General features: G+C 44.6%; 1 protein-coding gene across 1 annotated transcript in view; it reads left to right on the forward strand.

Moving 5' to 3' along the window:
* The window catches only part of CCDC9B (coiled-coil domain containing 9B), a 114,542-nt gene that overhangs the window by 17,267 nt on the left and 70,616 nt on the right, over positions 1-26,659 (forward strand). The window contains exons 4-5 of the mRNA XM_032802518.2: positions 274-435; positions 15,852-16,004. Of these exons, the coding sequence (XP_032658409.1) occupies positions 274-435; positions 15,852-16,004 (315 nt within the window). The remainder of the gene's footprint in view (positions 1-273; positions 436-15,851; positions 16,005-26,659) is intronic.

Genomic DNA, 26,659 nt, shown 5'->3' on the forward strand with positions numbered 1-26,659 from the left:
AGTCTGAAATGTCAGATTTGTAAATGCAATGGGTTTTCCGGACCCACTTAGATTTGTGGGTTTCTCTGCTAATCAGACAAAGTGCCTGTTGTTTTGCTCTTTGGAAGAATGTCATGGTATTGTAATGGGAGCAAAAAGCATCCCATGGAGCAAGTTCTAACATTTCCACAGCTGCCCTCCCCCAGCTGTTGAAACAGAAGTTTTTCCTAAAATGGAAACACACTGGTAACCCCAAAAGGACCTGTTTTCAAACCAGACTGATTGGCTTTTCAGGAGAAAAGGGTGGTGAGTGAGAAATGGGGAAGCAGCTGCCCCACCAGCCCAGGGTTTGGAGTCAGCAATGAGGAGGAAGATGAGAAGGAAGCAGATCATATGTTTACATTCAGGATGGGGAAGAGGATGCAGCTGGCTGTTACTATGGACAACAAAGCCAAGGTGGGTCTTTAAAATGATGCATCACTCAAGACTTAATATATTGCTTTCTCTGTGCTGTAAGGGGTCCCTGTTCTCATTCTCTCAACTTGGAGCTTGTTCAATGTCTTCCTGTTCCTTACTGCACTGATGCTTACAATTACTTCCTCGATGTTTGTATTGCTGTCAAGTCCAGGATTAATACAGGAAGACTCCCTATTTAAATACGCTCCTGTGATCTGTGTGTACATGGCGCTACTCTGGATTCCTCCTGCCAAAGACATCCTATTTCCAAGCCTAGTAAAGCTGATAGTAATTTCCATACCTTTCCCCATTTTATACTCATGGCTTTCTCTCAGAGATGAGATACCATCCGTAGTCAGTTACAGCTGCAAGTTAAACTGGACTTGAAAAACATTCAGGCGCTAACTTGAAGCACAAGTTGGTGCCTTAACAAGGGAAACTTTTAAAGCGTGTCAGACTTAGACTTTTGCTTCTAGGCCACTGGGTTGAACTAGAAATGGACCTGAACCTCACACTTTAGGGAAGTTCCAATTTGAATGTGGATCTGAAATTCACAGGTTGGGCCCATTTCTAGTTAGAATCCAACCCAGGTGGGTGGAACCGGAAATCTGATGACTGGTTTGTGGCCTATTATTTTTATATATTCCATTTATAAAATGCACTCATAGCATCCTCTAGACATACATTCAAACCATAACAACAGCTGGCAATCTCAGTCCAGTTCCCAATGGACAGATGTCCACATCACTAGTCACTATCACAACTGGCACTAATTGGCACCCTTGCTAGCAATCTCTGCAGAATGACTGGGCACGGAAACTGGCCATTTGTTTCAATTTTAGGTATGGTCCCTCCAAATCGTGGCTGAGACACATGAGGAGGGGTACACCCTCACAGCCCTTTCTGTGCTTATGGCTGTCAATGCAACACTTTCTCCCACCAGTAAAATATATTTAAAAGCAAGAGAAACAATTTACATTAAATTTGAATCACATTTACCATTAATGTGTTTTTACATCTTTGCTAATTATTGAAGATATTTGTGTTTTTAAAAGAGCAAATCCTTCCCAATCCACCTTCTCATTACTTGATCCTGCAGTGAATGCTTATTCTGTGTTTCAGGTTGCTGCCAAGCCAGGCACTATGGGTTTTCCTTTCCATGTCTGATTAACAGGCAGAAGTCACCAATCCTGAACTTTCTGTGCCCTCAGGAGGTCCAACAGCTGCCTCCAGCTGCATAGAGTCAGTCTCTTTCCTCTGCCTCTGAACTGATCAGTCACAGCAGTGCCCCTTCTGCTGAGAAGAGTCAAAAACAGAGTTGCTAAATTCAATATGAAAAAGAAACACTGTAAGTAAAATAAGGACACCAGTCCACCAGCTGTGATGAAACTATACTGTGCTCTCCAGACAGGTAGTTATGCCCAATAGATGAAAGTGGTAACACTTCTCATTCTGATATGGTACCAGACCCTAATTCAGTTCCACAAAGTTCTAAACATAAAGAGAAAAGTAGATACCTGGATATCCATTGCATACCAAGCACTTGAAAGTGCAATGGCCACCTAATGTCAAAGCTGACGAAGTGGGACCCTCATCTTTCCCACAACTTTCTCCATATTACAGCATTGCTATTGTGACATTAGAGTTAAGGTTGAGATGGGGTTTCTCTACAAACCCCTCATCATCAATCACACATAATCATGGCAAACTCAGAGTATTAATCATTTGGATGTACTACTGACCACAAAGGCAGTAAACATCTTTTCTTCAGATGAAAATGAACTAAACCTCAGTGAAGCACTATAGATATACAATCACAGGGAAAGGTATCAACTGATGGGCTGGTCATATCCTACATGCCACTGATTCCTTGGGACCATCTCCATTCAAGACTTGTTTATGGACTGACACTGGACTCACAAAAACATACTCCAGGCCAGAAATGTCTTCTTCCAATGAACGTGGAGTTCATTTTATCATGGTGGCTGAAAGAGGAGACCAATGAAGCAGGCACAATGCTTTGGGACTCTGGAAAGGTAAACCTGAAGACAGATCCCAAACCTTCAGGGTGATGGGACTTCCCAGGATTTTTTTTTACCCTACCTTGGAGCAAATGATATTATTGTGAGAGAAGGGATCCTGTTTCTGGGCAGAAATCCTATGTCCTGACTCAGATTTTACTAGGTTTCTTACCCAAGCAAGCTTGCGTGGAAGTAAAACATTAAAGTGACTACAGTTGCCACTGAAATTAGTTTGAGTCTGCCTGAGCAAAGACTGAATAAAAACAGAGCAAGGACCTCAGGTTTTGGCCCTTTATTCTGGAATTATCTCATTTATACAAAACTAGGTATTCATAGGATGATATAGATGGACAATATAGCTGCTCTTGCATACTGTATATATCAGGGATCAAGATGCTTTCCAAGAATGAAGGAGATGCTAAGACTAGTCATGTGGCCAGCAAGAATGCTATAATGCTGTTTTGTGTCCCAGGGATACCTATTGTTAGAGATGATAAGTTAAGCAGAACTAGAATTCTTCTTGGGAATCGGTCTCCTCACCAATAAGCCTGCCAGATGATTGTAAGAAAATGGAGATTTCCATTCGTCTGCTTGTTTGTAGCCAGTAGACAACTTTCAGAGCAGTAAATTCATAACAGTTGGACATTTCAAATAGCCTGAGCATTTCTACCAAACCATCCTTTGTGTAAAGAACTAAAACTGGTAACAAAAATATGATGCTGGGTCATCTTGGTGGCTCCCAACTGATCCAGAAGAGCTGAGTATACAGAACTAACTGGCTAACCCCAGATGCAGGGCTCTGAAATGCCCTTTTCTTCCCCAAATGCTGTCACTGCGAAAAGTATTACGTCTTCCAGCTTGATCAGAGGTTGTTAGACAAGGCAGAAGTCATCCAAAAAGTTACCTCTTCACTTCTGAACACTTGTGAAGTCTGCATGCCCATGTGCAAAGATGAAAAGAATCCCAGCCATGTCTTCTGTTCTGTCAGAAGTTACTTGCGAAGAAGGGCTTGATAAAGATCTGGCAGTTAGTATTGTAAGGATACAGGCATCGGTGCTCAGTTGTGTGAGGGTCTGATGTACCCTGTGGGTCTGATCCTGTTCTCAGTGAAGTCAGTGATTTTGCCATTGACTTCAGTGGGAGCAAGAGTAAACTCTCTGAAGGGACTCGGTACTAAGTAATAACTTGAATTGAGTTATTTAAAAGCTGCCTTTTCACCTTTAAAAGCTTTAGAACAGAGAGATACTAAGTTTTTCCAGTGAAGAGGGGCACTTAATTCATTCAGAATGGTGAGTGTCATGATATTGATTAGTAATCGTAATGAAACATTTATTATTAGACAACTAGCACATAAGGCCTGACTCACCAGTGACTGACACAGCTTTCACATGCATCCGACGAAGTGGGTATTCACCCATGAAAGCTCATGCTCCAATACGTCTGTTAGTCTATAAGGTGCCACAGGACTCTTTGCAGCCTTTACATTAGGACTCTTTGATGTTGGCAGAGTCAAAGCTGCACTAATGGACCCCAGTAAATGCCCCGAGCATAGAAGTCATCCCAGGATGGCATGAGATTGGTAAAGCTGACCCTGTGTGAGGCTCCTGCTGAGCCCTTGTGGTGTAGTGGGCATGCCAGAACAAAGGAGCCATAGCCAGGCTACACCTCAGCTATTACTGGCTGATGGAGTGGCCCATCAGGGCTGTGGTCAGCCAAGTGCAAGTTAGGGAAGCCCCACTGGCTGTTCCAGCCTGTGCCAGACAACCCAGCATGGTGGAGGCATACAGGTGACAAAGTTTTGCCTTACTGGGACTTCCTGGTGCCTGGCCCCAAGCTCAGCTCTGGTACAGGGATGAATTTGGCTCATAGTATCTGGGTGCATTTACATGGCTTAGCTTAAAGCCAAAAACATTTTCCAAGTATATGAAGCTAATACCCCACAACTCCCACTACACAGAGATGAAGAAAACCTTGCGGGTAGCCTAAATGCACATAGAGTCACTTAGAGTGACCAGACAGCAGGTGTGAAAAATCAGGATGGGGGTGGGGGGATAATAGGAGCCTACATAAGAAAAAGACCCAAAATTCGGGACTGTCCCTATAAAATCGGGACATCTGGTCACCCTAGAGTCACATCTCCTTTATGAAGTGGTTTGGAAAAGCTCTCCTGGTTTTGTGCCTCTGGTGCCTTTTGAATTCCATCTCTCCCTATTGTGTTTGCCCTTCTCCACAAAGGAGATGTGGCTGCAATCACTGTTATTGTAGAGCCATTAAATGTTACCTTAAAGAAACCAAATCATTTAGGAAATGAGATTTCTTTCAAAATTATTTTTCAGGGGCATAGGAAAGGATTCAGGCCCCTCATTATATTCTTTACAAATAGATTGACAGTTGCATTAAATATGCTTCTCCCCTTCAAATGAAATCACATTCCACTACAACCAAAGCCCCTCATGAGATGAAAAAGAGAAGCTTCTGGTCTTGGACTATGGAGAGTCTACATGTAAATCACTACATCCAGTATTTACTGAACATTACAAATTAAATATTTAAACCTCCATCAGAGCCTCTTTTGGCTACATACTTCTGCTTGTGGTCTTAGATGTGGATTAATAACATTTTCTTTGTATATGGCTCTTCCACCTAGGCACTAATCCCTGGAGCCCAGAACATGACCTACAGTATAAAATCCAAGTTCTCATCCTGGTCTCCCACATGTTAGTGTGAAGCTGTGACCATTAGCCTGGATTGGTGCTGGAGGAAAATCAGTTTGTTTTATGTGTTTCAATGGCGTCACTGCAGAACTCTCATTTAGTTACATTCAATGTAATTATTAAAATGGGAGTTGGAGGAGTGTGTGTATATAAGTGAGGGACCATGTGTAGTGGAGGAGGGAAAAGCAATTGTGTAGAATCTTGGGCTAAGTTGTATATTATTTCAGATCGGCTGCTGACTTATCTACTACTGCTGTCCTGTTAAGGCATTTATTGGAACTCTGAAGGCCTGAGAAGTTGCTAGGTGGCAATTAGGCTCCACTGCCTAGGAATCAAATGTGGACTGGAAAACCCTATTGTGTTTTGGATGGTGGCACTGAGATATAAACCACAGTTATTAAATTAAATCACTTTGTTAAATCATCCTCCTTCCCATGGCAAATGCCAGGGCCCTTGCAAGGGGAATATTTTCATTCAAACATAAATATCTAAAGTAACTATAAACAGAGAATGCAAGAAAGGACTGGTTGAGCAAAGTATGTAAACTATACAATGCTCAGTTCTGTTTGTGTTTGTCCAGGCTTGCTCCACTATGAAACTTCCTCCTAAATGGGCAGTTTTTAAACCTTGGATTTCTGTTGATATATTAAAATACACAGGTTGCAATGTGTACATCACAAGTTACAGTATAGCAGTAAATCAGTATAAATGATGCGACTGCAGCTTCTCTGACTACATCTAAAGTCAGAGCCTCTAATCACATGTTGTCAGTTTCAGTCACAGAGAAAGATGTGAAGCCAGGAAAGGGCAGGTAGGGCCAATAGAAGAACTCTGCAAAGGCATAACTGGCATTTATTATTGGTTCATTATTCCAGTTGGCGCTTCAGCGGGCTTTCTTCTTGCTGTGACAGCCTCTTCATGTAAAAACAACAAGGAGTCTTGTGGCACCTCCTCTTTGTTTTTGCTGATACAGACTAACATGGCTCCCACTCTGAAACCTCTTTCCTGTGAAAGTCCATGCAGGGTCAGCTTCTACAAGCTTTCTGTGGGAGAGATTCCCTTTGAAGTCAATGAGAAGTCTGCACATGGAGGGCTTGCAGATATGAGGCCTTGGACCACAGACATTCAAGAGTCTCAGATATGGCCAAAGAGATAATACCCTGATTCATGCTCATTTGTTTAGTGATTCGTCCCTGCAAATACTAAATTTACAACACCACTTGATTCACCACCCATTGAAGTCAACAGGAGCCTTTCCGTTGACTTCAACGGGCTTTGGATCAAGCCCTGTTATCATCAACATTTGTGAATAAGTGAAAGTGTTGGTGGCTAACTCCTGGGAGGCTCAAAGCAGTTGAAACACAGCAGACCCCAACTGGCTCTCCACAGCCTGCAGAGATTTTCTGAGCAAGCTGAAGCTCTGCAGGTGCACTACTATATTTAAGCAGGAAAAGACAACTGGGGACTCTCTGTTGTGCATATCGTGGCCTGGGTTTATTGTTCAGCCAGAGACTGAGAGGCAGAAACTCCTGGGAAGTGTCAGTATGCCCCACGGAGCACACTCTTACTGTGATTAAAGGATCCCTCTGGATGCTCGAGATTAGAAACAAGAGACTAATGAAATAACCGATACTATTCTGCCAGGAAAAGGAGTTAAAGAAAACACATGAACATTGAATCAAGTGGTTGGAATGAGGATATTGTGAATTAGTTTGCTGGAAAAGATGCTGGGAGGGAAAAATTTCCAGAAAATCCAGTCAATTTTTTGTAATCTCCATGTCTGACTTTTTTTCAAAACTAGTCATAATGCTACTAAGTAGATCTGTCTCATGTGTTCTTCCTTAATAAAAGCATCACTCCCCCCAATCCCAGATAATCTGTGCTGTGCTTAATTGCCTCACTTGTGCTCTATATCCTCGTAATGGTACATTTAATTCTAATGATAAATTGTCTAGATGTGCTGTATCTGCTGCAAATCCAATAAACACTTTTCAGCACTCACCCCTAATTGGTTAACTTTATTTAAATATTGGTTTCTCTTTGATTGTCAGGTTTCACTGGCACTTTGCATAATTCCTCTCCCATAGCCTCTCACCACTACTTCTGACCTTTCTAACTCTTTGGGTATTAGAGAGGCTACAGTCACAGAGTTTCCCAAACCTGCTGTGATCCATCTGGAGTCAGCTGGAAATCTGGGCCCCTTCTCCACTCAGGGAGGGATTCTCTGTGGGCACAGCTGGTAGCTGTCACTTAAAAAGTGAAGTTGCTCAATTGACAGGCCTGCAGAGCTCTGCTACATACCCATGGAAAGCCTGCTCCTGCTGGCCTGGTCTTCAATGGGAGTAGGGTCAGCACAACTATAACCCAGGCACCAGCAGTACAAGCTTTCATACTCAGTTCCCTCCAGTGTGTCTCATCCTTATTCTGGAGCAGTGTTTCTCAAACTGGGGTCACAACTTGTGTAGGGAAAGCCCCTAGCGGGCCGGGCCGGTTTGTTTACCTGCCCTGTCCGCAGGTCTGGCTGATCGTGGCTTCCACTGGCCACAGTTCACCACTGCAGGCCAATGGGAGCTGCTGGAAGCAGCGGCCAGTAAGTCCCTTGGCCCACACCACTTCCAGCAGCTCCCATTGGCCTGGAGCAGCGAACTGCGGCCCCTGGGAGCCGCGATCGGCTGGACCTTCGGACGGGGCAGGTAAACAAACTGTCCCAGCCCGCCAGGGGCTTTCTCTATACAAGCAGCAACCCCAGTCTGAGAAACACTGTTCTGGAGGGACTACCAGTGGGAGGTTAATTTATTCTCCATGCTCATTCAGTCCTAGGGCAGGTCTACACTACAGCTGGGATCAGGGCCAGCTCCAGGTTTTTTCCCTCCCCAAGCCAGTGGAGGGGGAGATGTCATGATCGGCAGCAGCTCCACCACGCCGTTTTCTTCTTTGGCAGCAATTCAGCAGCCGGTCCTACCCTCTGAGAGGGGCTGAGGGACCTGCCGCTGAACTGCTGCCGAACAGCCTGACATGCTATCCCTTCCCCTTGGCCACCCCAAGCACCTGCTTGCTGAGCTGGTGCCTGGAGCCTGCTTTGGCCGGGATCCATGCTCTGAGATCAATCCACCAGCAGTCGATTTAGTGGGTCTAGTGAAGACCAGCCGAATTAACAGCAGATCGCTGAGTTTCTCCCATCGACCCCCCGCAATGTAGACCCTGCACTAACTCGACCTAAGGTATGTCAACTCCAGCTACATTATTCACATAGCTGGTGTTGCGTAGCGTAGGTCGCTGTATCGCAGTAGTGCAGACATAGCCCTAGGCCTCTCTTCTGAGTGCCTATTTGTGATGGTGTTATCTGTGCAATAGGAACTGGACTGAGATCATTTGCATAGACCACTGACTGGCACCAGGTATCAAATACTGATGTAGACTGGATTTGAGTTGTTGATGTAGAGGTTATAGGTTAGTAGCTCATTATTAGTACTCTGAGCCATCCAAAACTACTAGGAACTCCCCCACGTCCATCCTCAAACTGGCCTTTTTTATAAAAATGATGCCCACAGTGCTGAGCAGCTCACATCAGTGCATCACTCAGGGCAGGGAACCCCAATTCTCCTGCTCATTAATTAACCACACAGCTTAGTGTACCAGATGGGTTTGTTGGACTTAAGGGTGACCAAAATGTACTTCCAATAGTGTCCCTCATGCTAGGTTAATCACTAGTGGAGCACAGCTGTTCTGTGGCAATACTGATACTTGAGAGAATGCTGACAACACCAGCGAGACATCAGACTCGAGCAATATCTCATGGTTAGTAAAGCTGAGTTAGAAGTTCTAAGTCATCCTAGACATGGGACAAGGACACTCAGCCACAGGTAGCGCTTTAAAGGTCCTATCCTGCAAGGTGCTGAGCAACCCACTAACTTCAGTAGGCACCAAGGGTACTCAGGGATATATCATGATCTTGCAGGGTCTGGCCTTAGAAGACAAATGGATCCATTTTGAAAAAGAAATAGTCACTGCTGTGGTTCCCAGCAGTTCTTCATGGTGATAGGAGAAAATTATTGTCCATTTCTATTAAAATGGTGATAAAGAAGGGATCTAGTATTTTGGATGCAGCGTTCTTTAATAGTGGTATGTAACTCACTCGAGCAGAGTGTTGGTGGTGGGATGCAGGAGATGGGTAACTGAAGGAGATACTGATAAATTTCTGCCTTCAGGAAAGCAGCTGGGGACCCAAAACTAATAGTTTTTAAAAGGGGGAAATTAGGGTAAAAGAGGGAAAGGAAAGGGCGAAACCTTGCACCTCTTTTACTCTAGACAGAGGTGTCATTTGGTGCCACAGGGCAGCCCCTCCTAGCTTTTCACAGGTTTTTATGCTCCATTATGTCTTTCACTCCTCCCACCACGACCCTTTCTCCCCCAACTTTGCAGGATATAATATAATCACACAATGTTCTATATGCTGACATGACTTTGCTCCCTCCCCTTGAATTTTTCTGAAATGTTGCTCCTGATTCCAAAGCATGTAAGCCATATTTATACTGATGTAACTCCACTGACTTTAGTGGTGTTATACCACGGCTGCAGCTGACCCCTAATTAATGCATACGTGCCTCAAGATTATGATGAGCATACTTTTTTAAGTATCAAAAACCAAATTAGAATGTTAAGGCACTTTATAAAGGGAGCCTCATGAGGCATATTGAGACTCACTACACAGGTTTTGGCTTGAACAAAATGTAATAAGAACATAAAGCTGAGATTTTTCAAAGCCCCACCAACAGGATTTAGAATCCTATTTTCCAGTAATTTTTTTGAGAATTGGGCATCCAAAGTCTGTTGGTGACTGAGGAAATCTCACTACAAGTGTTTTCATGACACCTTTTCCAGAAAAACAAATATAGGAGAATTTTTGGCTATAAACACTGCCCCATAGTAGTGTGAACCCAAAGATAACAGCAGGTGGGATTTTCAGAATTGCCTGTGTGATTTAGATAAACACAAGACAAGCTATTCAGAGGTTTAATTCTGCTCTCACCATGTTCAGTTCATGTTCACTCTACAAATGCAGAATCTAATTGCAGTCTACAATTTGAGTAAAATTGAGAAAGTAAACACAAACACATAAATGGTGAAAAGTAAGCCAGATTTGAAAGATTTGTTTAGTTATAAAATCCAAGGTATTACCAGTATATATCACATTATAAGAACACGAATAGAGGAGTGTGACAAAAGTCCTCCTTTACCTTGGTGGGTCCTGCGCTTATTTGGCGGATTTTCTCACCTCAGAGATCTTCCCCTCTAGTGGAACCCACAGTCTGGGTCAACTCCTCCTGTGTCTGATCAGGAGTTGCAAGGTTTGCAGGGAACCCAGGCCCACCCTCTACTCCGGGTTCCAGCCCAGGGCCCTGTGGATTGCAGCTGTCTATAGTGCCTCCTGTAACAGCTGCATGGCAGCTACAACTCCCGGGGCTACTTCCCCATGGCCGTCCTCAAAGAACAACCTTCTTTTATTCCTCATCACAGGACCTTCCTCCTGGTGTCTGATAATGCTTGATTGTCTGATAATTCCTCAATCCTCAAGTAGCACACCCTCTCAGTCTCAGCTCCTTGCGACTCTTGCTCCCAGCTCCTCACACGTGCTTCCTCTCCTCTAGCTCCTCCCTCCCTGACTGGGAGTGAGTCCTTTTAAACCAAGGTGCCCTGATTAGCCTCCCTTGATTGGCTGCAGGTGTTCTAATCAATGTAGCTATCTCCACTGCCTTCTAGAAGATCTTAATTGGCCCCAAGTGCCTTGATTAACCTGGAGCAACTGCCATTTGGTTACCATGGTACTAGGGATTTGTTTAGCCTGGGGCTAACATTCCTGTTCCTCAGTACTTTACTGTAGCCATCTGGCCTTGCCCCATCACAGGAGAATAAAAAAAAGGAACTAAAAATAAATACGTTTTTTATCTTGACAGTATCCCTTTAAAACATTCAGTTGAGTATAATTCATAACATCCCATTCAAACATCCTGTGTTTTGACTGGCTAACTGTGTGCGTTCATGGAGGTTTATTGATATTACTCATGACATGATTCAACAAATGAGAAATGGGGTATTAATCAAAGCCAGGATCTAATAACTCCTCAACTTTCTAGATGTTTGAATGGTTGATGCTAAAGAAGATTTGGGGTCATGGTGAATAATCAGTGGAACATGAGTTCCCAGTGCAATGCTGTGGCCAAAAGGGTTAATGCAATTCTCAGATGAATAAGCAGAGAAATCTCAAATTGGAGTAGAGCGGTTATTTTACCTCTATACTGTGGTGCAGCCGCTGCCAGAATACTGTGTCCAGTTATGATGTCCACAATCCAAGAAGGATGTCAACAAATTGGAGAGTTCAGAGAAGAGCCATGAGAATGATGAAAAGATTAGAAAACATGCTTTATAGTCATAGACTCAAGGAGCTCCATCTATTTAGCTTAACAAAGATATGGTTAAAGGGAGACTTGATCACAGTCTATAAGTACCTACATGGGAACACGGATTTGATAATGGGCTCGTCAGTCTAGCAGAGAAAGGTATATCATCATCCAAGGGCTGGAAGTTGAAACTAGACAAATTCAGACTGGAAATAAGGTAGAGTAATTGGAACAAATTACCATGGGCTGTGGTGGATTCTCCATCACTGACAATTTTAAAATCAAAATTGGATGTTTTTTCTAAAAGCTCCGCGGTAGGAATTATTTTGAGGGAAGTTATCTGGTCTGTGCTATATGGGAGGTCAGACTAGATGATCACAGTGGTTCCTTCTGGCCTTGGAATCTATGAATCTGGATCCTGATCTGCACTACCTGGCTGGTCACTATTGTAAAAAACCCATGTGCTGCAGACAACTGGTTAATTTATTAATTGCATGCACAGTGCTAGGTCTAGACCCCTGTTCCTTCTGCTCCAAAACCGCGGGCTTCTTGCTCTTTAACTAAAGAAGAATATCCTTACTTTGCAATTGTAATAGCTGTAGTCAGCTGACTCTCAACCTGGGATCAGTTGTAGTCTCTTTGAATCTGTTACCCATGGGTCCCCTACATGCACCCACTGCCGAGCAATCTGACTGTTTCCAGCAGGAGTTCAGCTCACTCTCAAGGTCCGTTCTGACTCTTGAGTCTGGTTATGTTCACTTGCCTCTTGTCCCTTGGCAGCACTCCCCAGGTCCCACCGCAGCTCACTGGATGCAAGGACCCCTTCAGTATCCTTCGTCCATATCAGGTTCATAATGCCAGTCTGCCCCAGACAAGGAGGGAGAGAAGGATGGGCTAGCAAGTGCCTCAGACTGAGCTCCCCTTGCTAGCAGTCCCTGGCAGCTTCCCTGCTCCTAGGAAGAAAACAAACCCAATCATCTAGTTTGTGTGGCCAGTCTCACCCTTTTAAACTCCACTTCTCCAAGCGGAGCCTGTTCTGCAGGTGCACAGGGCAGGAATGCTTGTTAGCTTATCAGTAAGATGGGGGCATGTCCATCACATAGTCCCTGTTGGCTAGCCACTAGAGGGCAACATTATATATACACCAAAACCCGGTACATTGCGCTATAGAACTGATAGAATGCAAACCTTGGATCTGACAACGGGAATTTTGGAGTTTGGATCCAGATTTGAACTTTGTGGCTCAGGCCCAACTCTAATAAACTCACGTTAAGTTCCTGTCTGTGCAGCTCTGCCAAGATATCAGAGTGGCCATCAACCAGCCAATACACAGGACTTCCAAAAGCCTTTACCACAGTTTATATAATTTATGAGGATGGAGATCTCTATGGCATTCAGTTCTCCTAGGCTCAATATTTAACGTGACCCTGGATATCTGACTGCAATGGCCTCCAAGACAGTTTGCATTGTGCATTAAAATGACTGCTCATCCTTTTGACTGTCAAATTGGATTCTTAATTAATTTTAATCTCTTATGAAAAAGATCTAGACCTGTGATACTCAGATTGACGCTTGCAAGCCACTCTTTAACGCGCCTCTTTGCAGCATGTGATATTGAAACACTGTGTGCTTTAATTATTAACCAATCTAAGTTATTAACCAATCAGGATGCTTTTACTATGTTATTAACCAATTGTAGTTGATAAAATAATAATACTTGGTCAGTCATTTTGCTGTGAGTATATATATATTTCCCTACCATACTGTTTAAATATTAATATGCTGTATAGTACTATAGTAAATGAAACAATGAATTCACACTACTGTGACTCTTTGGGTAATGTTGATTGCTAATTTGCCTCCTGAACCACTCTTTATCATTGATTTAGACATCCTTGGGGATGGCTTACTGAAGACATCCACTCAATTCACAGCAACCATCAAACTAGCACATCAAATGTTAGGTTGTGTTGACATGGGGATAGAGAACAATGCAGAAACTATTAGAATGATGTTCAACTGACTGATGGCGGAACCTCACCTTGTATACAATATTTGTTTTCAATGAACTACTCATCTAAAAAAGGATACAGCAGAAACAGAAAAAGTCCCAAGAAAGGCAACAAAAATGATTAGAGGCTACAACTGCGTGAATGTTTGCTATGAAATTTGAAAGTAAAGCTGTGTCTACACTAGGAAATTTTACAAAAAATTCCCACCACTGTTAGAACAGGCTCTGGATATTAGAACCAGCAGGAGCCCTCAGCCCTGATTCTCTTCTCACTTACACCAGTGTAAATCAAGAGTAACTCCTATGAAGTTAATGGAGGTATGCAGAGTTAAACCAGTGTAAGCAAGAGGAGAATAAACCACTGGTGTAGAAAAAGAGCTTCCAGAATTTTTACCACGTGTTAGTTAAACGTGCTGAATGGCTTCATTGAAACAGTTGAGAAAAATTGGTCTGGCTGAAGGAACTTGTCTGCACTTGGGCATGGGGCTACACCTGTTCAGCTAAACCTCTGGCAGAACCTAGTATTGATAAGGCTACAGTGAAACGTTTGGTTTCAGGTGTTATTACAAATTCAATGAAAACACTGCTGAGGTTTGCAAACTTTTTGAACAAACCTGGGCCCAGTTAAGGTTTTACATGCAAATCATATGAAATTTGCTGTTATAAAGGAGATCTCTAATTTCAACTACATTTTGTTTTGAAATTTTGAGTTAATTCACCACGTTCACTCAGATGTGAGTGAAACCCCCCAGATTGACAGTGAAGAACATGCACCTCCCCTTGTGAAATGAAACAGCCAAGTTCTGCACAGCACTGTTAGAGGCGAGCTAAGGATGGCATCCACATGAAGAGAGAATAAGGAGACATAGGGTAACATTTTCAAAAGTGCCTATGTGATTTAGGAGCATATATACCATTATTCAGGCTCCTAAGTCACTTACTTGCTTTTGAAAATTTTACTCTAGAAATGATTTGGAAAGAAGAAAACTAAGAAGAGATATGACAGAGCTATCTATAGAATACTGACTAGTATAAAGATGACCTGTCAAATTCTCCAATTTACCCTTTCCTGTGAGATGAGAACAAAATGGCACACAGTGAAACTGAAAGATAATGTTTTTGTACAAAAGATATATTTACTCTGTGGAACTCACAGCTGAGGAAATTACCAGGAGCTGAATTGACTGTGAAGATAATAATCAGAATAAAAGCCAGATGTAAACAGATGCAGTGAAGTGTTTCTGAATCAGCAGACAGCCTGAAGCAATAACTCTGAAAGGTGTGAACTGCCCGTGTCATCTGAAGCTCATGACAAAAGTGTAAATGTAAACATTGTCAACTATTTCATTATTTGATCAGTAGTTCAATTGTTCTACTGTTGATCAAATCATTCAAGAAAGGAGAGGGCCAATGATATTATGAAGATCACAGAGTCTCAGATGACAAGGGTACGGTTTGTGCGTGGGTTTAGGGGAGTATCACTACTCCAACTTCCCCTTCCCTCTCCCCCATTTTAACCCTTGGATTTTATGGAGGCAAATATCTTAGTAAGAGTCAAAAGAGAATACAACTAGCAACACCTGACTATAATTCACTATAAAATAAAAACGATAAAGGCGGTCAATCAATACTCAAGTTTTGGAGCAATGAAGACAAGAAGAAACGTTCCTCATTGGATGGTTGTACACAATAAGCCAGTGTTTCTCAAACCTGTTCCATCGCTTGTGCAGGGAAAGCCCCTGCCGGGCCGGGCCAGTTTGTTTACCAGCCTGATCAGTTTACCGGCTGATCGTGGTTCCCACTGGCCACGGTTCACCACAGCAGGCCAATGGGAGCTGCTGGAAGCAGCGGCCAGTAAGTCCCTCGGCCCACGCTGCTTCCAGCAGCTCCCATTGGCCTGGAGCAGTGAACAGTGTCAAGTGGGAGCCACGATCGGCTGGACCTGCGGATGGGGCAGGTAAACACACCGGCTCAGCCCACCAGGGGCTTTCCCTACACAAGCAGTGACCCCAGTTTGAGAAACACTGCAATAAGCCAAGTGAATTTATGTGAACTTCACATTTTCCTCCGAAGTTCCCAATATTTGCCACTTTCAAAGCTTGGAGGCTGAACTGGACTGGATGGACCAGTGATCTGTTCCATTATGCCAATTCCTAAATTCACCACCAGACCCTCTTTGTCTATGATTATAGTGATAGGCTGATACAGGAAGGAGGATGCTTCTAAATTTTGTGTTATTATATGTATGTTGCTCTTGCTCTGTTGTTTCCAGGGGAAGCGGATTGTCAGTGAGAAACGGAGTTCAGATGGCCTCCTTAGTCAAGGTGGGGACCCAGACCTGAGTGAGGAAGAGGTGGACCACCTGGTAGCTTTCCGGAAAGGGAGACGGATGCAGATTGCCTTTACCATGGACAACAAGGACAAAGTGAGTGCATTCCAGCAGCAGGCCAGTTGGAGATAGTGTTTTTTAGTAGTGTGGGAGTTATCAGGGCTAAAGCTGTCTGGCTATCCTAGCTCAGGAGACAAGGCCATAGGCCCTGATCCACGTTCCCACCTCAGTGATTCTAGCTCTAGCTATCTCCAGACTTATTCAGTTTTGACCTCAGCAGATTCTTCAACATGCTCCCCAAAGGAATCTCATATGATGCTTCTTTGGGGAAGGGCAGGCATTGCCATGTACTTGCCTTGTATTTAAGAAGGAAAGAATGCAAAAGTTATCATCATTTAGAGCCATGGGCCTCATGGACACCTAAAGCCAGCTTTCCACCCAGGGCCATGGTGTAGGATACGGTCAAAGAGCCCTATCCTAGACAAACAGACAGTACTACTTAAAAGTTAATTGGGGTGGGCAATATCCATGTCCAAAACAAACTGATGTCACCCGTGGGGCAGCCCATTTGATGATTTTGTTGAACCTTTTCGATTTTGGAAACACGGACCAAATACTCTATTGCAAACTCCTTCCTCTCAAAAATGATGTATTTCAATACAACAGAATACACAGCCAAGGAAGAGTTTGCCTCCAACACCCAGTGCTCAGGATCATGAAAGATAACAAGAGAAAACATAAAGCTAAAATACACAAAACAAGGTTGTACATAAGGGTCAAAGGCAATTTCCCTCAGTGGGACTGCAGCCAAAGTGTGCTGCTAATTGCTTAGGGTATTCTCCAGCTTTTTCTCCTCCCCACTGAGAGTTTGACTAGAGATACAGGACCCTACTATCTGTTTCCCTATGGTCACTTTACAAAGAACCAGATAAGTCAGCAGATTGAGCAATCATTGAATACTCAGCAGTGCAGGGGGTTTCCATGGTAGCACAGAGCTAGTGTAATAGTTCTACAACACAGCCCCTGCCAAAGGGGAATTGTCAGGACATGTTTGGGGGATAGGGGATGTAGCCTGTGCACCAGTGTGCTGTGGCTATTCTTGCCTGCTCAAACAGCCCTTGGAGTAATTGAAAACCAATGTATATATTAGAGCAACCTCAAGGCTGCTCTATCTTATGCCACAGGGATTGGTGAAAGCCATGTTTCCTCTCCCCCTATTCCTGCCCAAAGTGTATCTCCTGAAGATCTAATAATCAGAGCCCTAACGTTTGAGAAAAGGGAGCTGCATTCACAACGCTCTATCTCCTCCCCATTCAATGCTCTACCTGCTACCTACAAGCTACACTTTGCCATAGTTAAAGCTAAACAGAGGACACTTAGAAAATTAGTAGGAATTTTGGGGGGGCATGCTCAGTAGGGATCAGTGCTGCTTTTTAAAGGGAGCCTGCCTTCAAATTTTCCTCTTCCAAAATGTAAATATGTGCTGCAATTCAGTTTTCAGGCAGACTCAGGAGAAAGTCCATAACAGCCCAAAAGGCTTGGTTTTCCCACCCCTCAAATAACTTTCTAATCACACAGTTCTACCACACTTTAAAGACAATGTTCCCAATTAACTTACCTAACTGGGTATCCCAGGGAGAGGAGCCAACATTTCCCTGTCACTGCCTCCTATTCCCCATTTGCAAATGGCCACAGTGTATTCAGTGGACTTTGTCAAAATTTAATCCAGTAATCCCCAATTAATGCTTCTCTGCAAACACTCAGCCTGTGCTGTCCTCCGACACAAGTGTTCATGTTTGAATTTTGAAATTGAAGCAAGTGGTCTGGGTAGGGAAGGAGAGAGAAATTGCACTCCTGCATTCTGGTGGACACATGCGCACGAAGGGGTGGCCATAAAAAATGACAAAGTGGGTGCCATTATCCACCCTGAGAAGAATTCCACAAAGTCATTTGGTCACATTCACCGCTTCGCTGTGCAGCAGCAAAGTGTCAAATGCATAGGATGGATGCAGAAAAAACAAAACTGGAGCTTAATATAAAAGAGTCTAAATACTGCACTTAGTGTACAGAAGCAAGAAGTACATCACTAAGCAGCGTTTAAGAGTCTGAAGGCAATGAAAAGGAAGAAATAAGAATGTTGTATGATTTCACCATCTCCTTATTGGTGGATTAGTGCAGCCAGGCTGAGTCCTGGACTAATGACACTGTCATGAGCTCACTTTAATAAAAAAGCCACCTCTATTTATTACTGGCAGAGAGTACAGAGGTAGCGCCCCTTCTGCTGTTGGTACAAAGAGCTTCATTCTCTCCCCAGGCAGAGAGTTCTCAGAGTTACTTTCTGAGACAGGCATCCTGCCCCTGCACAAAGAGCCATGCTCTTTAGGAGATGTCTGTGGATACGCTAAAAAACACCCAGTCACTCAGCCAGCAAGCAAACAAGGAGCTACCATTCTGACCCTCAGAGAAGGCAGAGTGGAACTGAGAAAGTGAAGGTTCTAACAGAAACCACTGGAGACCAGATTCTCAAACCTTGTGCTCATTTTAGTTAAATAGGTTTTTTAAAAATGTTTTTCTAGATTGACTAGTTGTTAAATCAGCCATAATATAAAAAAGGTGATTGAGCTGACCTCTGAAACCCTAATTTCCAATAGTTATTAGCTGAACCTCAATATTCTACATTCCAATCCACCTCATGAGATTGGCCCACCTATTGGGAAATACAACGCTGTCTCCTCTACCTTGTTAATTATTAGTATTAAATTTGTAACGTGGTAGTACCTGGAGGCCCAGGCCCATTGTGCTGGACACTATACTGACATACCACAAAAAGATGGTTCCTGTCACAGAGAGCTTAGAACCTAATGCTATGTGCGTACTGCAGCATGGTGTAGAATATGGGGGTGTGACTTGCAGCATGCACCAAAGTGCTGTGCTGCAACTGCCCTATATGGATGCTGCTAGCATGAACTACAAGTCATCCTCTTCAAACAGGACTATGTTAATGTGAACTAAGCACCTATTAGTTCACACCAGCAGCATCCCCACACGGCAGTTACAGCACAGCACTCTTTTGGGTGCAGCAATTCTCACCCCTGTAGTAGTCGAAATTGCAAGGGCATGTAGACAAGCCCTAAGTATGAGATGAGAGACAACAGATTGCTCTGGGTGTGTCTACACTGCAATTAAAAACCCGCAGCTGGCCCGTGCCAGTGAACATGACCTATGAAGGAAGGCTGAAAGAATTGGGTTTGTTTAGTTTGGAAAAGAGAAGACTGAGAGGGGACATGATAGCAGTTTTCAGGTATCTAAAGGGGTGTCATCAGGAGGAGGGAGAAAACTTGTTCACCTTAGCCTCGAAGGACAGAACAAGAAGCAATGGGCTTAAACTGCAGCAAGGGAGATTTAGGTTGGACATTAGGAAAAAGTTCCTAACTGTCAGGGTAGTTAAACACTGGAATAAATTGCCTAGGGAGGTTGTGGAATCTCCATCTCTGGAGATATTTAAGAGTAGGTTAGATAAATGTCTATCAGGGATGGTCTAGACAGTATTTGGTCCTGCCATGAGGGCAGCGGACTGGACTCGATGACCTCTCGAGGTCCCTTCCAGTCCTAGAATCTATGAATCTATGACTCAGGTTGCAGGACTGTTTAGTTGCAGTGTAGTCTTCTGGGCTCAGGCTGGAGCCTGAGTTCTGGGACCCTCCCACCTTGCAGGGTCCTAGAGCCTAGGCTCCAGTCCAAGCCCAGAAGTCTACACGGCAATGAAACAGCCCCACAGCCCACACCTTGTGAGGCCGTGTCAGCTGGCATGGGTCAGCTGTGGGTGTCTAATTGCAGTGTAGACATACCCAAAGGGAACACAAGGTACTATTGAGACAACTGCTTGATAAGCAGTACTCAGTCACAAGCAGCCTAGAACCAGTGAGTCACGGATTTGGATACAGCATCATAAAGTATCAGAGGGATAGCCGTGTTAGTCTGGATCTGTAAAAAGTGACAAAGAGTCCTGTGGCACCTTATAGACTAACAGCAGTACTGGAGCGTAAGCTTTCGTGGGTGAATACCCACTTTGTCAGACACATGGTTAAAGTGTGTAGCGTCGATGGGACCTAACCAAGCCCAGTCTGAGGGATATGCGAAGGTTCCTCACTATGCTACAGATGTTAAACGTGGTAACTAGAATCAGTTAGACATGCAGTGCAGATGGAGCCTAAAATGACAGCTGCCCCTTGTCCACCTGCAGTTCAGCTTGCACCTGTTACACCTAGAAACATTTTCTGAAATGGTTTTGTCCAGCTTACACTGTCACTTCAGTCATTTCTGTTACAGATTTGGGAGGGAGTATTGTCAGCAATGCATTCATTTACTAGTGCTGACAGGATTCTGAAAAGCCAAAGACAGATACATCTGTCTCTCCCACCGATTAACCTCCCTCCTGAGAGCACTGGTATGCATCAGGCTAATTAATAGTAAGAACATAGGAATGGATTCATTAATATTTTTTGGTCTGACTATCTCAGAGTAGTTCACAGAGGTGAATAAGTACATTAACCCATTTTACAGATGGGGAAAATGAAGCACAGAAAGTTTCAGTGACTTGTCCAAAGCCACAGAGAAAGTCTGTGACATAATCAGGTTCCAATGACTAGGGTGCTAGTCTGGAACTCAGGAGATTTGCCTTCAATTCCCTGCTCTCCACAGACTTCTTGGGTGATCCCAGGCAAGTTATTTTCTCTCTCTGTCAGTAAGTTGGGGATAATAGCACTTCCCTACCTCACAGGAGCACTGTGATGATAAATACATCACAGAGTGTGAGGTGCTCAGATCCTATACTAATGGGGATGGTTTAACTACCTCAGGGATTGAGAAGAGAATCCTGATTGGCAGTCCCTGTTTCTAGGCTTTAGAAACACTGCATCCTCCTGTACCACACAGCCCAGGCGGGAGGCACAGGGCTGGCTTTGTGCTTGAAGGGGCAGCTGCATTATTTGCGTTCTCTAGTGGAGATTAAATGTAGCTTTGAACTGCGCTCTAGCAGCCTGAGATTGACAGAGCCTTGGCTATATTCTGCTGATGCAGGGAGGCAATTAACTCAAGCACTGCACAATTCAATCCGCCTTTTCAGGAGGCACTGATTCAGCAGCAGCTCTTGCACTCTGCCCTCTTCTCAGCGTGGTATCCACAGGAAGAAAGCTTATCTCTGTGCTGTCGACACTGTGCTGCATGCCATGAGTGGGGCCATGGGAGGGTCTTACACAGTAAGATGGGCAGGTCTGTTCCTTTTCGCCTGCACAGCTCGGGGTGTAGAATGGTTGACAGGACAGCAGGGAGCACAAAGAGGCAATGAAATTGAGATTGTAAATCATGCTGGGAGAGTTGGTAAGCACGGCTGGCAGAATCGCTTAGCTCTCACGGGCAGTGCCTGCCTTTGCGTTTCCATAACACCATGCCGTTTGTCCTTGAGCCCGGGAGCCACTCCACCTCACAGCATGAAATAGATATTGGGATTGCTGAAGCATTTTAAATAGTGCTTTTTGCTATAAAGAGCTTTTGTTTTAATTTGAGTGTGACAGAGCTCCCAACTTTCCCTACTCCTCACACAAGGGAGAATTGTTCACATTAAAAGAGGGGGGTGCCCAGAGCTAGAGAGTGGTAAAGAAGAAGGGGCCCCTTTCTATTTAGGGCCTAATCCTGCTCCTACTGACATCATTGCAAGGCTTGCACTGAGTCTATGATTATGTGATTTGTGCTTTTAAAAAAATATCATAAACACCATCCCCCCCTCCCACCGATTATATTCCTTTCTCTCTTCTTCTTCCCTTGCACATGCTTCCCTCCTGCCTGGTCTTCCTATTCCCCTGCACCAGCTGCCACAGCCCTGGTCCCCTGCTTTTATGCACTTGCCCATGCTGGCCTGCCATGTGGTCTCCCTGCTCCCTGGCACATTCTGCAGGACAATCTTGTCCTTGGTTCCCTTCTCTTCTGTTCCACTGGCAGCTTCTGGGGGATGGCTGGTACCGCCACACGTACTGCTGGCTCTAGTCCTCGAGGAGTAGACTGTTTCTTTTCCCCCTTTTTCTCCTATGCAGAAGCAGTCAGTAGTGGAGGCAACTAAGTTGGCTCTTCCATTTCATTTCCAGATGCTTCTGCAGACACTCAGTCTCTTCATAGGAAGCTTCTTACCACTGTTTCTCAACCTGGGGATGGACCATCCTAAGGGACAAGAGGGTAATTCTGCTTCTATTCCCATTCAGTCCAGGGCTTTTTAGTGAGATTACTAGCAAGGATGCTAATCCACACCAATTGTGAAAGTGGCTTTTGTGGTGTGAATGCCTGTCCACAAGGAACTGAACTGAGCTGCTGTCTCAATATACAGGCAGCCGAACAGACGGTGATTACTGCCAGCAATTACCAGCCTCATCTAGATTGGCAATGATGACCTATAAGCAAAAGGCTCTCCCCTTCTCTTCCATATCCCCTTGTCCTGAGCCATCCAGTCTGTCCAGGCTAACAATTTCCACATTCACTCAGCCCTGGCTACACATGCTGTCCTCCTTCACTCTCTTGCACATTAACAGATCAATTCATTCCTTGCTCACTCTTTAACACCCAGGGTCTTCCTCCCTCAGACAGAGGCAGCGCTGTGTGGGGTGGCTTGGACTGTCTAGAATGCCTTGTGGATGGCTCAACAGCTTTGACACCCTGTCTTGAGCTATCCAGACACTTGGTCCTTTTCCTTTCTCTGGTGGCTGTGGTGTAGGAGTTGCTTTCAGATCTCCAGGCTCTCTTTTAGACGCGAGTTTGCATGAAGCCTGTTGACATTTTGCTGGATTGAGCAAGTGACTAGAACCTTACCCAACCTATCACAGGGTTGTATCCAACATTTTAAGAATCAATATGGGTGTAAAGTGCTTATCTTGTCTCTCCTCCCAGAGAGCCGTGGGGTTGTGAGACAACAACCCCTCTGGGCCACATGTGGCATAGCAGAAATCTTCATCTCTTGTAAGTTTTTCCTTAAACAAAGACCAAACAGCACCTTTCATGCAGAATCATGTTGTCTTTTAGAATAACAAACCACAAAAGTACAAAAGTAAAGTGTCCATGAGAGAGCAGGATGTGATCGTGTTTCCTCCCTAGTAGGCTGCAGCAGCTTTGCCTCTCAAAATGTCTGCCTGGCTCTGCAGACAGTAGAGTTCTTAGAGATTTAAAGGTGCAGCACTTAGAAAGCAAACGCAGAACACTTACAGAGCTAACTAGACCACAGGCTCCAACTTAGAAATGATGGCATAAAATTAAGAAGCCACATTCATAAACCTTTCACTCCCACTCACTGTTGCCATGACAGACCACAGGATCTCCGTTTTGGCCTCCCCACGCTGCTGCTCTCACTGACAGGTTGCAGCCGGGGAACCCACCAAAAGCCAATCGGGCACTAATATGCTTTTCCCTCTTGGGTCATGAGTGAGGTAGTGCTGTGCCTGTCAGCCTGAGAATGGGGCAGCAGCATGGGAAGGCTGAGCATGCCAGTGCCCTCCTGTGGTCTGGAGGTGGACATGGCTCCCGTGATTTTTCATCAACTGCAATCTGGAGCTGAAGTGCAAGATTTCTGGTGGTGAGTTAAGTAGCTTTACCATGGTAACTGCCTAAGAGCCCACAGTTTAGAAAAGGTATAGGACTGGATCCCACCCTCAGGATCTGTGCATGGAATGGACGCTGCATGCAATTCTCCCCGCCATACAGAAGGAGAAATTAGCTGCCTCACTGAAAGCTCTCGATGGTGTCTGAGGATACCCAAGTGATGAGGCCTTGGGAACTGGCTTTGGAGGACCCACATTTCTCACACCTTCATTTCCTGCCTCCAGCAGAGACAACAGAGAAAAAATTGAGTCAAAAGCCATAGTCCTGTTCCTACAGAACACTCTCTGTCCCTCTGAGCTGAGCTGGAGCACTGGGGAGCTGGAGTAGGGGACCCAGAGCCCATGAAGAAGCACTGGGACTCCATGGAGCTGGCCCTGTGCATCAAGCATATGCCTGAGCTCAGAGTGGACATCAGAGTTCCTGATCCCTGTGCAGATGTTTCCACAATGGAACATGATCTGGTCTGCTTGGAGGAGTGGAGCCCTTTGTCCCTGGAAACTTTGAGAATTCAGCTCTGCTTTACCCTGCATGCAGAGACAGAAATGAAATCAAACATGGCTTCCACTCCCACAGAAACCAATAAAATCAATTCCCCCAGCTTTTGTAGGAACTAAAGAGCAGCCATGTTTTCCCCTCCCCTTGCTGTCTGTATCCATGACTTTCCCCTGGTTGCAGAATTCTGATTATTATCAGTAGGGGTGAGGGCAAGTCTCACTGGCTGTGTGTTTGGTAGCAGTTTTCCTAAGAGGCCCCTCTATGCTCCGGCATTTTTCATGGCTATGTTTCAGGAGAATCATTTTATGCATTAGAGCTGTGAGCCAGCACACCGGAACCACTGGAGCATGCCTGTTAATTAACATCTTACATCTTGCAAACAGACAGGTAGGTATGTGACTTCTGGGTGTTTTACACTGCCTATTTATTAACAGTGTTTCCCTAGGTAATATATCACTAGTGAAGCCATTTCCAGTCTGGAGATGGATGAACTGCCCTCACTGGCTCAGCTATACGTGTCAGAATATATGTCACCCCTCCCCACAACAGAGAAAAACCCACTGCCAAGAAGAGAAGGAGAGAGAAAGTGTTTCATTTGACACTGCAGATGTGGTTGTCCAAAGAACTCAGCCCCCATATGGGCATCACAGTAGGTGGTCAGAAAAAATAATTCACCTATGCTGAGCTTTTTTGAAAATCTGGCTCCAGTTGTGGGTGCTGAGCACTTGGAAATCTGGCTCTGAGCTCCTTTGAAAATCTAGCTCAACATAACTAGGGTCTGCTGCTTTTACTCACATGGACTAGCACCTTCCTCTGCAGTTACTCCCATTCATTTTAGTGAGACTACCTGTGAAGTAAGAATAGCAAATCTGACCCTAAAGAGAAACCATATTAATGTATCTCCTCCAACCAGGATCTGCAGATGGCATCTGCTTGATTGAGTCATGTGATTTATCATCTTCATTTTGAAAAAAAAATTCAATGAGATGGTCTAGATCCCAGAATGAACTCATTTAATCTTACCTACCTGTGGAGATCTTACTAAGTGTGGGATTTGCATGTACTGTGTCAGTGGCAGCATTTGAAAACGAGGCTTCTCGAGTAATACTAGCCTGAAAGATCCCAAACAAAACTAGGGCGTGGTCGTTCAGTTGCCTGTCCTCTTCCTCCTGCAAGGAGGTCCCACTGAAGTCAAATGGACTCTGTGAAGGAGCAAAGTTCAAGCATGCAGATCCTTTGGCAGAACTGGGCTCCTAGAAAGGAGCAGACGCATGACTCTCGCTCCTATCCCTTCCTCTGGAGAACAGCATTTCTTCTGAAAGCCAACCCTCAGAAATACCAATGCTGCCATCAACATCTATGTGACAATTCCTACTTGGGGCATAGGCTTGAGAGGCAGCATGATCTGGTGATCCGAGCACAGATCCAGGCTTGAGCGCAGGGATTTCTGATCCTGGTGCAGTGATTGTCTCACTGTTGGGTGTTAACCTTTCTGTGCCTCAGTTTCCCCATGTGTGGAAGGGCAATAACATTATTCACTTCACAGGGGCATTGTGTGGAGCAGGAAGTTAAGGTTCGTAGAGTGCTTTTAAAATAAAGTGTTATGTCAGTGCCAAGTGTCGGTAGCACACAGAAGATTCTGGCTAGAGTTTTTATTGCATCCAAGGACATGCAAATGCCCTCTCTGTGGCTGGATTTGCGTAATCATGTTTGGTGCTGAATCAAAGGGAAAGGTTTGGCAGCACGGGAAGCTTTCAAGCTAGAGTGGTCAGACAGAGGCAGTGATGGTGGCAAGGTTGAATTAAGGCAGTCTGGGGCTTTAGGCACAACCCATATGGACCCCTCATGCCCCTCCCCCACAATGTTGTAGCACTGCTCCTCCTTGGGTCAGCAGCATCCATGAGTGGGGCAGTTTACTTCTCTTGGAGCTACAGGTTCAAGCTGTCTGCAGACTCAGGCAGGCATCAGTCACACTTGAGACACATTTTCAAGCTTCACCTTGCATCCCTGAGAGATAGAATCATAGAAGATTAGGGTTGGAAGGGACCTCAGAAGATTGTCCAGTCCAACCCCCTGCTCGAAGCAGGACCAATCCCCAGACAGATTTTTACCCCAGTTCCCTAAATGCTCCCCTCAAAGATTGAACTCACAACCCTGGGTTTAGCAGGCTAATACTCAAGCCACTGAGCTATCCCTCATCATCATTTTAAAAGCTGAGATTCTGATCTCTTCATGTGAGTTTGGGAACTGGTATGCTAAGTGTAAGGCCAATGGGATGCCTACGCCTTAATCTGGCCATAAGTGGTAGATCCTGTGCAACACCAGAAATGTAAACTGCAGATCATTGCTGTGTCCCCAGATACTCAGGGCTTCTTGAATCAGAGTCCTGATACTGAAATAACTCTGTCAGCACTGAGTAAGTATTCACATAGTACTCTAACTAGCTAACCTCCTCTCTTACCATACCGCCCCCAGGATGGCTTCTCTGAGAGCAGAGTCTTTTCCAAAACAGCACACGGAACACCTTCTTCATTCACCTGCACGTCCACCAGTGTAATATACACCATCATATGCCAGCAATGCCCCTCTGCTATGTACATCGGCCAAACTGGACAGTC

Source organism: Chelonoidis abingdonii, chromosome 4 (genome assembly GCF_003597395.2).
Source record: "Chelonoidis abingdonii isolate Lonesome George chromosome 4, CheloAbing_2.0, whole genome shotgun sequence".
Classification (NCBI taxonomy): Eukaryota; Metazoa; Chordata; order Testudines; family Testudinidae; genus Chelonoidis; species Chelonoidis abingdonii.